The 11,221-nt window shown below is 35.3% G+C and overlaps 1 protein-coding gene across 2 annotated transcripts; it reads left to right on the plus strand.

Annotated features, from left to right (window-relative positions):
- The first annotated feature begins 2,453 nt into the window (after positions 1 to 2,453).
- On the plus strand, positions 2,454 to 4,784 carry LOC110920644. Of its 2 annotated transcripts, XM_022164823.2 has the most exons (4): positions 2,454 to 2,667; positions 2,752 to 2,949; positions 3,661 to 3,876; positions 4,135 to 4,784. In XM_022164823.2, exons 1-4 carry the CDS (start codon positions 2,665 to 2,667, stop codon positions 4,399 to 4,401), a joined length of 684 nt encoding a protein of 227 aa, XP_022020515.1. In that variant the 5' UTR covers positions 2,454 to 2,664; the 3' UTR covers positions 4,402 to 4,784. The 2 variants fall into 2 exon arrangements, with proteins under 2 accessions (XP_022020515.1, XP_022020513.1); XM_022164821.2 differs by lacking the exon at positions 2,454 to 2,667 and having other exon boundaries at positions 2,734 to 2,949.
- The last annotated feature ends 6,437 nt before the right edge of the window (positions 4,785 to 11,221 follow it).

The following is an 11,221-nucleotide window of genomic DNA, read 5'->3' on the forward strand; positions in this document are numbered from 1 at the left end:
AGTTGCTTCGATCTGGTTTTTGATATGGGTTCCGGTTTCTGCTCCAGTTTCTGTTTCGATCCTTTGGAGGTGATGCGTTCCTTCTCCAAGACGAGGTTCAAGCTTTTGCCTCTAACGAAGGCTCGAGCTCGTTCTATAAGAACCTCCATGGTCTTGGGTAAATCCTCATGGAGCTTTTCTACCAGTTGGTTGTTGCGGACTCCGTGGCAGAACCCAGAAACTCGTAGTTGATCCACTGCTCTGCTGATTTGCATGCTCTCTCTGTTGAAACGGTCAAGGAAATCCTCCACCGATTCTCCATCTTGTCGTTTAATGTGGTGAAACTCCGTGATATCTTTGGAGCAACGTTTTGTTGGCAAAAGTTTTGAAGGAACACCTGCCAGAAGTCTTCAAAATGGTTAATCGATCCTTCTGGTAAGCCATCAAACCATACTCTGGCCGAGCTAGTAAGCGTCTGTGCGAACATCTGACACCATGCTTGCATGGGCCATTGCTCGACTGTGGCAACCTTGTAAATGAGAACATGTGATTGTCTGGATCTGGCGTGCCATCATAATATTTCAACATAGGTGGCATCTTGAGCTTTGATGGGAGTGGAGCTTTTGCAATCCTTAGAGTAAACTTTGACTGAGAAGTCATGGAAGTTGGCTGAGGATTAAGTCCCAAAGAACCTTGGTGAAACAAGCCATGTAGGCCGTTACTAGTGGTTACATACGAGGGAGTAAAACCCTGTGAAATATGCAACGACATGGGAGTGGTGACAACAGGACTTACCAGTGATTCAGAGGAGAAAATTCCCATAGGAGCAGAGTTGGATCCTGGGTAAGAGCTTCCGAATAAGTTCGCTCGTAGATTCTGCAACATTTCATCACGCTGCTGCTGCTGTTTGAGCCACCGTAGGAGATTTACCTTTCATTGTAAGAAAGCATCGCCGAACTCAGGCAAGGCTGCAGAGACAGGAACAACAATTGCAGTGGAGACTATTGAACTCATAGTCAGAGGAGTGACTGATGTGTCGTGAGAGACAGTGGAGCCTACAGAAATTGTAGAAGCAATTGTTGCAGTGGTGGTATTACCTATTATGATATCGCTAAAAGATGAGAAAGATGAAGCCATGATTTCGTAATGAACAAACTGGAGAATTGTGTTTCGTGAATTCGAGAGGATGGCGCCACTGAAGACTCAAGGATTAGTAGCTTCGAGCTAAGAGAAAAGCAGAGTCTCAAAACTTGTGGTGTAACCTTTAAAGACCATAACAGAGAAAGTAACACACCGTTAGCCTCATCACAGGGACAGGGGCCTCTCTGTAACCAAGCTCGGGCGTGAGAATAAGTACAAGAAGTACAGAGAGATGTCAGTGAGAGAGTTGGAGATATTAGAGAGAGAAAGTACTGATTACCCGTTTATGGAGACTTAAATATGATATTTATACTTTGGGGTATGCTTATGTGGCAGGGGGAGTTATGGCCGAACCAGTTGCTGTCAGACTGTTAGAGTTGTGGGCCCTCAGTTAATTAGGAAAGATCCTTTAAGCCGAGCGTTCCTCATAGACCAAAGCGTGTTATTCGATCCTTGTTATGTAACGTTCGGTTCGGTGAGTTATACGTCACCTCATCAGAAGGGTTATCACCTCTTGTAGAGAGTAGGATAATGAGCTAAAGATAATGCGGACCAAAGCCCGAGTAAAGCCAACTTCTATAATTAGCATCCCAAAAATAGCATTGAATCCAAAATTTTCAATCATACATGCATTGCAATACCTAAAAAAATGATGCAATACACCAACAGAATTTGGTTTTTTTATTACATAAAGATCTTGACGGTTTGTTCCAAATCCAAACAAAATAAAGGCAGACGTTTAGACAAAAGAAAATGTGGTGAAATTTCATGTAAAACTTTATAGGATCCTATATCAAAAAATGTAAAATTATCAAAGAAAAGTTAAATTACGATAACATTTGGTCTAAGGCACTTGGCATTATAGCTAGTGGTATCTTAGTATCTGATAAGGCTTAGGGACTATAAGGTTTTGGATTTGATTTTCGTAAGGGGTGTTTTTGCAGATTTATTGGGTTTTCTCATTGTATAGGCATTATAGTCTAGTAGATATTAATATGATCAGATGATTCCGCTGATAACACGATAATACCACAACATCCTTAAGAAAAACACATTTGATCTAAGGCTCATTATTGCAAAGTACAAGAATAATTTATGAATACACGACCAAAGTTAACACATAGGTACCAAAATAAAAAAACAAAACTCCATAAAACACATGTCACCTACATAAAAAAAAAGAAAAAAAGAAAAAACCATTACCGGTTCCTTGCACACGGTGTTCTATTCGTTCAGGTTCGGAGCTAGCTTCGGTTCAACTTACATTAATTATGTAACAAGATAAGAACGACCCCCCCCCCCCCCCCCCCTAACCCACCCCACCCCATCCACCCCCCCACATATTTCTCCTACAAGTACCCTCTCATTTCTTCGCCGCCTCTATTTCTCACCACTTTCTCTCTCTAAATTTTACAAACACTCACACTCTCTCTCTATATATATTACAACGTTGTAATAAGCTAAATCTTTCAATTTGTCAAACTGGCGATCGACAATCAAGAAACCACTTTTGTCCGTGAAATCAAACCAAAGAACCGGCGCATCATGGTATGTATGGTGGTGATTTAACTAACAAATCTTTTTTTTTATGTTGTGGTGTTAATAATTATTCGAATGAATGAATGTATACAGGGTGCCGGAGGACCCGATGAAGAAGAACAAAAGTGGCCGCCATGGTTGAAACCGATGCTTCGAGAAAGCTTCTTTGTTCAATGCAAATTACACGCGGATTCACACAAGTCGGAATGCAATATGTACTGCTTGGATTGCATGAATGGCCCTCTTTGTTCTCTTTGTCTTAATCATCATAAGGATCATCGCGCCATTCAGGTCTATATTCTTCTTATTATTCTTATTCTTGTTCTTGTACCTGATTGTTTTTCCATTGATTCCTACTTTTTTTTTTCAGTCGCACATTTTGACTTTTTCATTTTTGGCTTTGACCATTGATTTCTACTATAGGTGTGAATTTCTGACACGAATCTAATACGAAATTCGTGGATTTGGATTTAGTCTAGACGGGTTCAGGGTCCGCGAACCTGTCTAGCTAAATCGTTTGTGTTCGGGTCAACCCGGTCTGTTGGCGGGATGACCTGTTTAACCCATTTATATTATATTATATTTTTTTATGGTATGTTTAATGTCATAAATTAATAATTTGAATGTGTATTTTATGTCATAATTATAACTTAAAATGGAAATTTGACACAAGATTTTATAATTATAATGTAGTTTTATTATAAACATTTGTGTTTTTTTAGCAAATGTTAATTTTAATACATTAATTTGTTAAAAAAAGTTAAAAAAAAATCGGGTTGAACGGGTCGTATTCGGGTCAATTCGCGAATATTCGGGTCGGGTCGGATTCAGGTTCATATGTATGACTCGTCTAAAATTTTCGGTTTTGGGTTTGGTTGAGCAGGGAACGGTTTAGCCCGCCTAATTTCTTCTAATTTTTTTTGGAGTTGCCAATTTTGACTTTTGTCAAATGGGGTTTGACCATTATGAATTTGAATTTTGACCGGTTTGATTGATTTGCAGATACGCAGGTCATCATATCATGACGTGATTAGAGTGTCGGAAATTCAGAAATTTTTGGATATCGGTTCGGTTCAGACTTACATTATCAACAGTGCAAAGGTTGTGTTCTTAAACGAACGTCCGCAGCCGAGGCCTGGAAAAGGTGTAACGAATACGTGTGAAGTTTGCGAGCGAAGCCTTCTTGATTCTTTCCGATTCTGCTCACTTGGTTGCAAGGTAAATTTTATTAATTAATAGTCGTTATATATTTTTTTATTTTTTTATCAATCGGCATAGCTGATGTGTCAGCTTCTGATTGGAGGAAACGAGGGGTGATTTTTTTGGTGAAACCTAACTTCAATGTATATATTTAAAAAAAAAAATAATTGTCAATTTTTGATTATTTTTTGTAATTTTTCTAATGGTATGCGTGCGCCATTAAATGAATTATTGAAATAAAATGATCATTAAATGTTACTATTTCGATGGGTGCAGATTGTTGGGACATCAAAAAATTTCGACCGAAAAAGGAAGATATCGCCGGAGAAGAAACATTTAATGATGGCGGCATCCGATTCCGAGGATTCCTACAGCAGCAGCAGCAACCACCGCCGTTACCGGAGCAACCACCATAATAACGGCCGAGTCATGAGTTTCACACCATCAACGCCGCCGCCTACGGCCACCGGCTTCAGGACGGCGAAAAGGAGAAAGGGGATACCACATAGAGCCCCAATGGGTGGACTAGTGATAGAATACTAAACGAGTCAGTCAACCCCCCTATACTCTTACCTATTTACCCAATAGTCCCTCATTTTGCACCCTCTACTTAGTTTTACTAGCACTAGTGCTTTTACAAAGGCCTGTGCGTGTGAATTTACGTTTATGTCTTGTACAAAGAAGCATCATATAGTTAATAGTACTAATGGTAATAGTTTGAAACAGGGGGGGTTAAAATGGGAATAGAGTATGAAATAAAACAATGTGGAATGTCTACAAGGTAAGTTGATATAGTTTTGTATGTAGGAAAATAAAAGGTTCCAAAGTGTTTTTTTTATTATTATATTTGTTGAGGATGTAATTATTATGTTTTTTTGTTTGTGACAATATTATAATTATAGTTGCGTTTATAACTTGGTCGTAAATTAACGTGTGGTTTTGTTATATTTACGTTACAATATAATCGGTGTCGTCGTGTTTGTTTGGACTGTTTAACCGGTTGAACCGACGTACCATGCCTGATAGTGAGCCTCGCCTTTCAAATTCTTTGTTAGTTTATTTTTTAAATCTCAGTAGGATTCGTTTACCGTTTTAGACTAAATATTTTGTTTATTTGTCGTGTATCTTATTATTTTTTATGTCATCGGCTTTGTTTGACCTAACTAGGCGTGGTAATTTCCAACACAATACAAATACGACATAAAAGGATAGATTATGTTCGATATGTCATATTCAGCAAGTCTAAAAAGGTTTGCATTTGAGTTGACCTGTTTAACCATGTAAGTTGACGTGTCACATTATTTGATTAAACAAATCGACTCGTTTTACATGTTTTATAACCCACCAACCGTTTTAAACACATTTACAACTTAATCACTGCCATTAAACTCCTCACTCTGATTTTAAGTATATACAAATTATGCTCATTTTTTCTTGAACGACAAATTTGGATCACTCGCGAAAACATCCGATCATATCTATCTCCACTAGGCTGTAATGCCTATACACCACAAATTCAGGAGGAAATTCAATAAATTTGGAAAAAATAGTTGAACCAGAACCTAGTGATCCTTAAACCTTATGTTTATACCATAGAATACAGTCTGTCAACCAAAAACCCATCAACCTGACACGATTAACAAACCAGCGAAATAAACTGTCAAAATTGACCATGGTTGATGAGAACATCCAATGCATTTGGACCATTTTGGGTACATGAATGTGTAGTGGCGGCTAAGAGTGAATGTACAAGGTGTTGAAGCGTGGGGTACAAAAAGAAAGTTGTAGAAGAGGGCCACGTAAAGGGTGATGGGAATGGTGGGAATAAGAATGGGGATGGTGTCAAGTGGGGGAGGGGTGGCGAGTTTTGATTGGTTGATAAAAAGTGATGTGTCTTGTTTCATTCATCGACTTCTTGGATCTTTTAGTCGTGGTCTTCATCATTCTGCACCGTTCGATCTCATCCATAATGTTCTCCTTGTTGTGCGTGTTCTTGGGGATAAACTATCGACCATATAAAATCAAATCAAATAACCACCTATTATATGATCTCATTTTTTTCTTTTTTAAAGGCTCTATTTTTTATTGAAGTTAGTTTATACCGCTCACATTATATTATATAAAATGAATATTTACATCCGTATAGATTTTTAATATTTTAATTTAATTACTATTTTAAAATGGTAACTCACTCACCAACCGAATCTACTCCTAATTCTATTTCATAGTATATCACGAAACTTAACCCCATGTTTTATTTCTAAATGACAAATTTGGATCATTGATGAACCACTGGAGTATCATCGTGTCACTAGTGAAACCACCCGATCATATCTATCTCCACTAGACATAATACCGCCTATACACAAATTCAGGAGGAAATCCAATAAAAATATGAAAAACCTCCTATGAGAACGAACCCATGACCTACTAGTCTCAAAGCCTTGTAACACTCCAAATTCTTTATATAAAATAAAATGAACTTGTAAATGGATAATGAATTAATACTCAAACTTGAGAAATAGCATGGCATGGCTTAAGAAGGGCATAAGGGTAATTTTTGGGTGATGACCCTAATATGGGATCTCTTTTCTTTGAAACTTATCATCAAACATTAGAATTTAGATAGAGAAAGCTAGAGAGAGAGCAAGTGAGAAGTGAGGATTGAGTTATGATAACATCGCTATCATGCAAAGGAACAAAGAAAATTATAAGGTTTCAATCTCGTATCATTTGCAAATGCCCAAAGTGTGAAGAATTTGTTTCTAGCCAGATTTATGGAAGTTTCAAGCTCGGTTCATGGTTCATTTGCTAGTTTTCCCTTGGTACTTGGTACAAATAGTGAACTTTTCGCAGACAAGGTCACACGAAATGTATGTTAGGCGAAATGTAGATGTAAACGAATAACTAGTTAGCAAAATGTTGATTGGTGAATGAAAACTTTGTCCATGCGAAATGTGACTTTTTGCGTGGGGACACTTGTCCTAACATCACATGAAACATTCTAGAAACCCATTTTTACTATTTTGGGCTAATAAATATGCTACCCTATGTGTGTATGCGTGGGGACTAGGGGTGTTCAAAATTATCCTTATTCTAAAATCCAATCCGAAATATCCGATATCCGAATCCGAAATTTTGAACACCCCGAAATTTTGGATATTTCCGAAAATCCAATCCGAAATTTCAAATATCTGAAAATCGGATATCTGAATTTTCGGATTCGGATAGTGATTCTAAAAATTTTCGGATATTTGGGATATCCGAAATACCCAAAAATTTAATTTTTATTTTTTTCGGATATCCGAATATCTGAAGTTTCTGAAAAATATCCGAAATATCCGAAAGATATCCGAAAATATCCGAAACTATCCAAAAATATCCGAAAACTTATATCCGGATATCTGAAACTATCCGAAATATCCGGTTCCTAATATAAAAAATAATAAAAAAAATAAAAATTAAATAAAGAACTGGATATTCGGATATCCGATTCACTATCCGATCAGATATCCGAAATTTCGGATACGGATTCGGATAGTCAAATCTAGTATCCAAATATTTCGGATATCCGAAATTCGGATATCTGATTTTGAACACCCCTAGTGGGGACGCTTGTGCTAACATCACATGAAACATTCTAGATACCCATTTTTTACTATTTTGGGCTAATAAATATGCTACCCTATGTGTTTATAATTGGAACCATATGTGGTGATTGTTAGTTTTTACAAGCTTATGCTTGATGTTACATGTTTATGTTTATGATTAATGTTATATGATCAGTTTTAAATGTTGAATGATTGATGATAAATCGTTGAAGTCTAGCATTCACTACTAGTATTTTTTATGTCTAGTATATGTTGCTAGAAAAATATTAATGGATCGTGTGAGCGTATAGTTGATGTTTAGTATGGGAAATCTTATGTAAGTATGAGCCTATTCGGCTTCGTGACAAACAAATAATGGTGAAGTTTGCTTCAAAATTTTATATCTATATTGATTATTGATGTTTAGTATGTTTTATTTGCTATAAGTTCATACCCAAAAATGATAACTTGATGTGTTTAATCTAAATTAGAGACACATTCAACTTACTTAGCTGACTATTATTAGCATTTTGCCATAACTTCATAACAAACACCCAAGTTAGAGTTTAACAAAACACTCAATTCTAACAATTACTTAACATCTGGTATTCAACAATTAACAAATTATTCAACATTCAATAAAAGTTACAAAACACCCAATTTTGGGATTAAAAACATACGGTAGGTAAATTGGCTAAATTGATGGACTAGCGGTTGGTCGGGTTGTGGTCGACGGTTAGTGGTGGGGTCGTGTGGACTGTGGTGGTCGGCGACAATGAGAATTGGGAGGTAGGAGATGTACGCGATAATTGTTACGTCGCTGCATGTTTCTTTTTATTTTTTAAAAGTTAGGTTAATTGTTATTATTGTTTAAGTTATGGATGATTTAATTTGAACGGGGGGTTATCGAATGTTTTTTATTGTAGTTAAAGTTTTTTTTTTGGGGGGTTTTTTTAATATAATGTATTCATAATTCTACATCGTTGTTCATTATGAGACTCGAACTATCGACCGGTATTAGTATGATCGGGTGGAGATACAATAGGAAGTTTATTTGGCTAGGAAGGATAGGAAGTGATCTTGACCATCCATTAAGTTAATCAAGGGCTAAGATTAAATCAGGGAAATTGAAAAGAAGAAAAGAGGCGCGTGAGTTTGTTCAAGGGCATTCTAGTCAATCCAAGCCAATAGTTTCTCTCTCCTCCAATTCCCCCCCCCCCCATTTTTTAAACGTTAATAACTCTTTCATAAAACGAGCGTTTTTTTATCTTTAAAACGAGTATACTATTGCTATATTTAAAAAAAAAATTTAAACCCAGTTGCGTAAAACGCAATAGAAAAATCATCAGTTACGTAAAACGCAATGAAAAAAAACTTAAAAAATGACATTTTTCTAAAACACAATGCACAAAAAACACAAAGAAATGACTTATTTGTAAAACGCAATGGCCAGAAAACACACAGAAATGTCTTATTTGTAAAACGCAATGGCCAGAAAACACATAAAAATGTGTTATACCTAAAACGCAATGCACCAAAAACACAAAAAAATGACTTATTCGTAAAACGCAATGGCCAGAATACACTTAAAATGTCTGTTTTCTAAAACGCAATGTACTGAAAACACATAAAAAAGTGTTTTACCTAAAACGCAATGCACCAAAAACACAAAGAAATGTCTTATATGTAAAACGCAATGGCTAGAAAACACTTAAAAATGACTCATTCTAAAACGCAATGGACTGAAAACACCTAAAAAATGTGTTTTACCTAAAACGCAATGACTAAAAACACTTAAAAATGTGTTTTTTTCTAAAACGCAATAGCCAGAAACCACATAAAACTCTCTTATTTCTAAAACGTAATGGACACATAAAACTGTCTGTCACTGTGAACTGTCTGAATTGTCTACGATTTACTGTCTTCGAAATGAGCCAATTTCTGGAAAATTAATTTTTCTGATGCGTTTTTAGTACAGCAATTTAATCGAAAAAAAAAAAATTCCCAGCCAGGGGCTCTGCCCCTTGGACCCCGCTACCGGGGGCTGCCGCCCCCGGACCCCCGCAAAGATCGTAAAACGCAATGACTAAATCAAAAACCCAGATCATGAAAATGAAATTAAAGAATTTCTTACATGGATCGAAGCCGATTTCTTCATCAATTGACGAAATTTGAATGATAGAAACACTTATCAACGCTCGAATCGAGTGATTATCTCCAAAATCACCGGAAAAAACGAGATTTTTTTATGAAATTAAACTGGGTTTTCTTCAAAAAAAGCTGAAGAACACGTTGATCGGGTTCTGAATCATTGATTTGTGATGAAAATCGCACTATAATGTCGTGATTATTGAGATAGAAAGTGAAGAAATAGTTGAAGATGGTGGGTTTTGAAAATGGTGGGTTTTTGAATTTACTGGGTTTTGAAAAAGGAAGGAGTTGGATTGACTAAAATACCCTTTCTCTTTATTTTAAAATTTGCCACATGTCATAATCCTATAGCTTCCTATCCTTCCTAACGAAAATTAACTTCCTATTTGATCTTTTCCCTAGTATGATCTAGCAAAACTAAATGAAAAGGCTTGTGTTTTACATAAGAATTCGGTCGTCTTTACTCTTTACCCTTAGGTAGCGTTTGGTATGAAGGAATGGAAGGTGGAATGGAATGGATCATTCTGATGGAATGAAAATAAACATGTTTGCTTATCATTGGTAATGGAATGGAGCATTCCAAGGGAATGTAACTCCTTCCAAATATAACAATTTCCATTCCTTGGTATGTAGGTGTTTTTTTTCTATTCCTTCAAGGAATGGAAAGAAATATGTTGTTGTTGTTGTTATTATTATTATTATTATTATTATTATTATTATTATTATTATTATTATTATACTTTTATTTGTATTTATATTTATATTTATTAATATTCATACTAATATTAATATATATGAAAAATCTATTATTAATTTTTTATCATTAATATATTATTATTACTATTATTATTATTATTATTATTATTATTATTATTATTATTATTATTATTATTATTATTATTGAGTCAATTATATTTTTGTCGCTTTAATACAGTTGTGTTTACTTCATCTTTTTTTTGTTTATCAAATTGTACAAAGTAATGATTCATTCTATTCATATATGAGTAACCAAACATCACAATGGAATGGAATGATCCATTTCATTCCGTTGTCCATTCCATTACATCTTCCATTCCATTCTCTCATCTATTCCATTACCCCATACCAAACAGACCTTTAGAATTTGGCTTATTTGCTTTTGGGAGTTTAAATGATCACCAATAGCTACCTTAGAATCTTAAAGATTCTTATTTGGGCCGGCAGATAATGTCCTACAAAAGACCAATTAGTCAATTACATCTATTTTGATCAATGCACATGGCCGTATTATCTAATTTCGGGTTTGCTAGCTAATGATCGGTAGTTCAATGCCAGCTATAAGGGACAAAGTTTAGGTTGTTTCATAAAATAAACATGACTTATTGTTTTGTGATATGTTCAAATGAATCAAATTGTTTTGGGTCTTAGTTTAATGTTAAGAGTTTGAGTTTGTGTATCACATAACATTTTAAAATTTAAGTCTTTGTGTTTGACGTTAAAAAAACATCACATTTTTTTATTTTAAATGTTATCAATTAATCATCATAAATTCATAATAATGTGTAAATTTGTAATCATTTTTATGGCATTGGATATAAGGTTTAAATGAAAAAATCTACATAAAGTTGAGGAGCTATAGTAAC

This window comes from Helianthus annuus, chromosome 17 (genome assembly GCF_002127325.2).
Source record: "Helianthus annuus cultivar XRQ/B chromosome 17, HanXRQr2.0-SUNRISE, whole genome shotgun sequence".
Taxonomy (NCBI): Eukaryota; Viridiplantae; Streptophyta; class Magnoliopsida; order Asterales; family Asteraceae; genus Helianthus; species Helianthus annuus.

Bases quoted from the DNA above. Each gene is read 5' to 3' on its own strand.
- LOC110920644 (XM_022164821.2), top strand. From the start codon at position 2,734: ATGAATGAATGTATACAGGGTGCCGGAGGACCCGATGAAGAAGAACAA. The intron at 2,950-3,660 runs GTCTATATTCTT...ATTGATTTGCAG, and splicing joins AGGATCATCGCGCCATTCAG to ATACGCAGGTCATCATATCA. The intron at 3,877-4,134 runs GTAAATTTTATT...CGATGGGTGCAG, and splicing joins TCTGCTCACTTGGTTGCAAG to ATTGTTGGGACATCAAAAAA.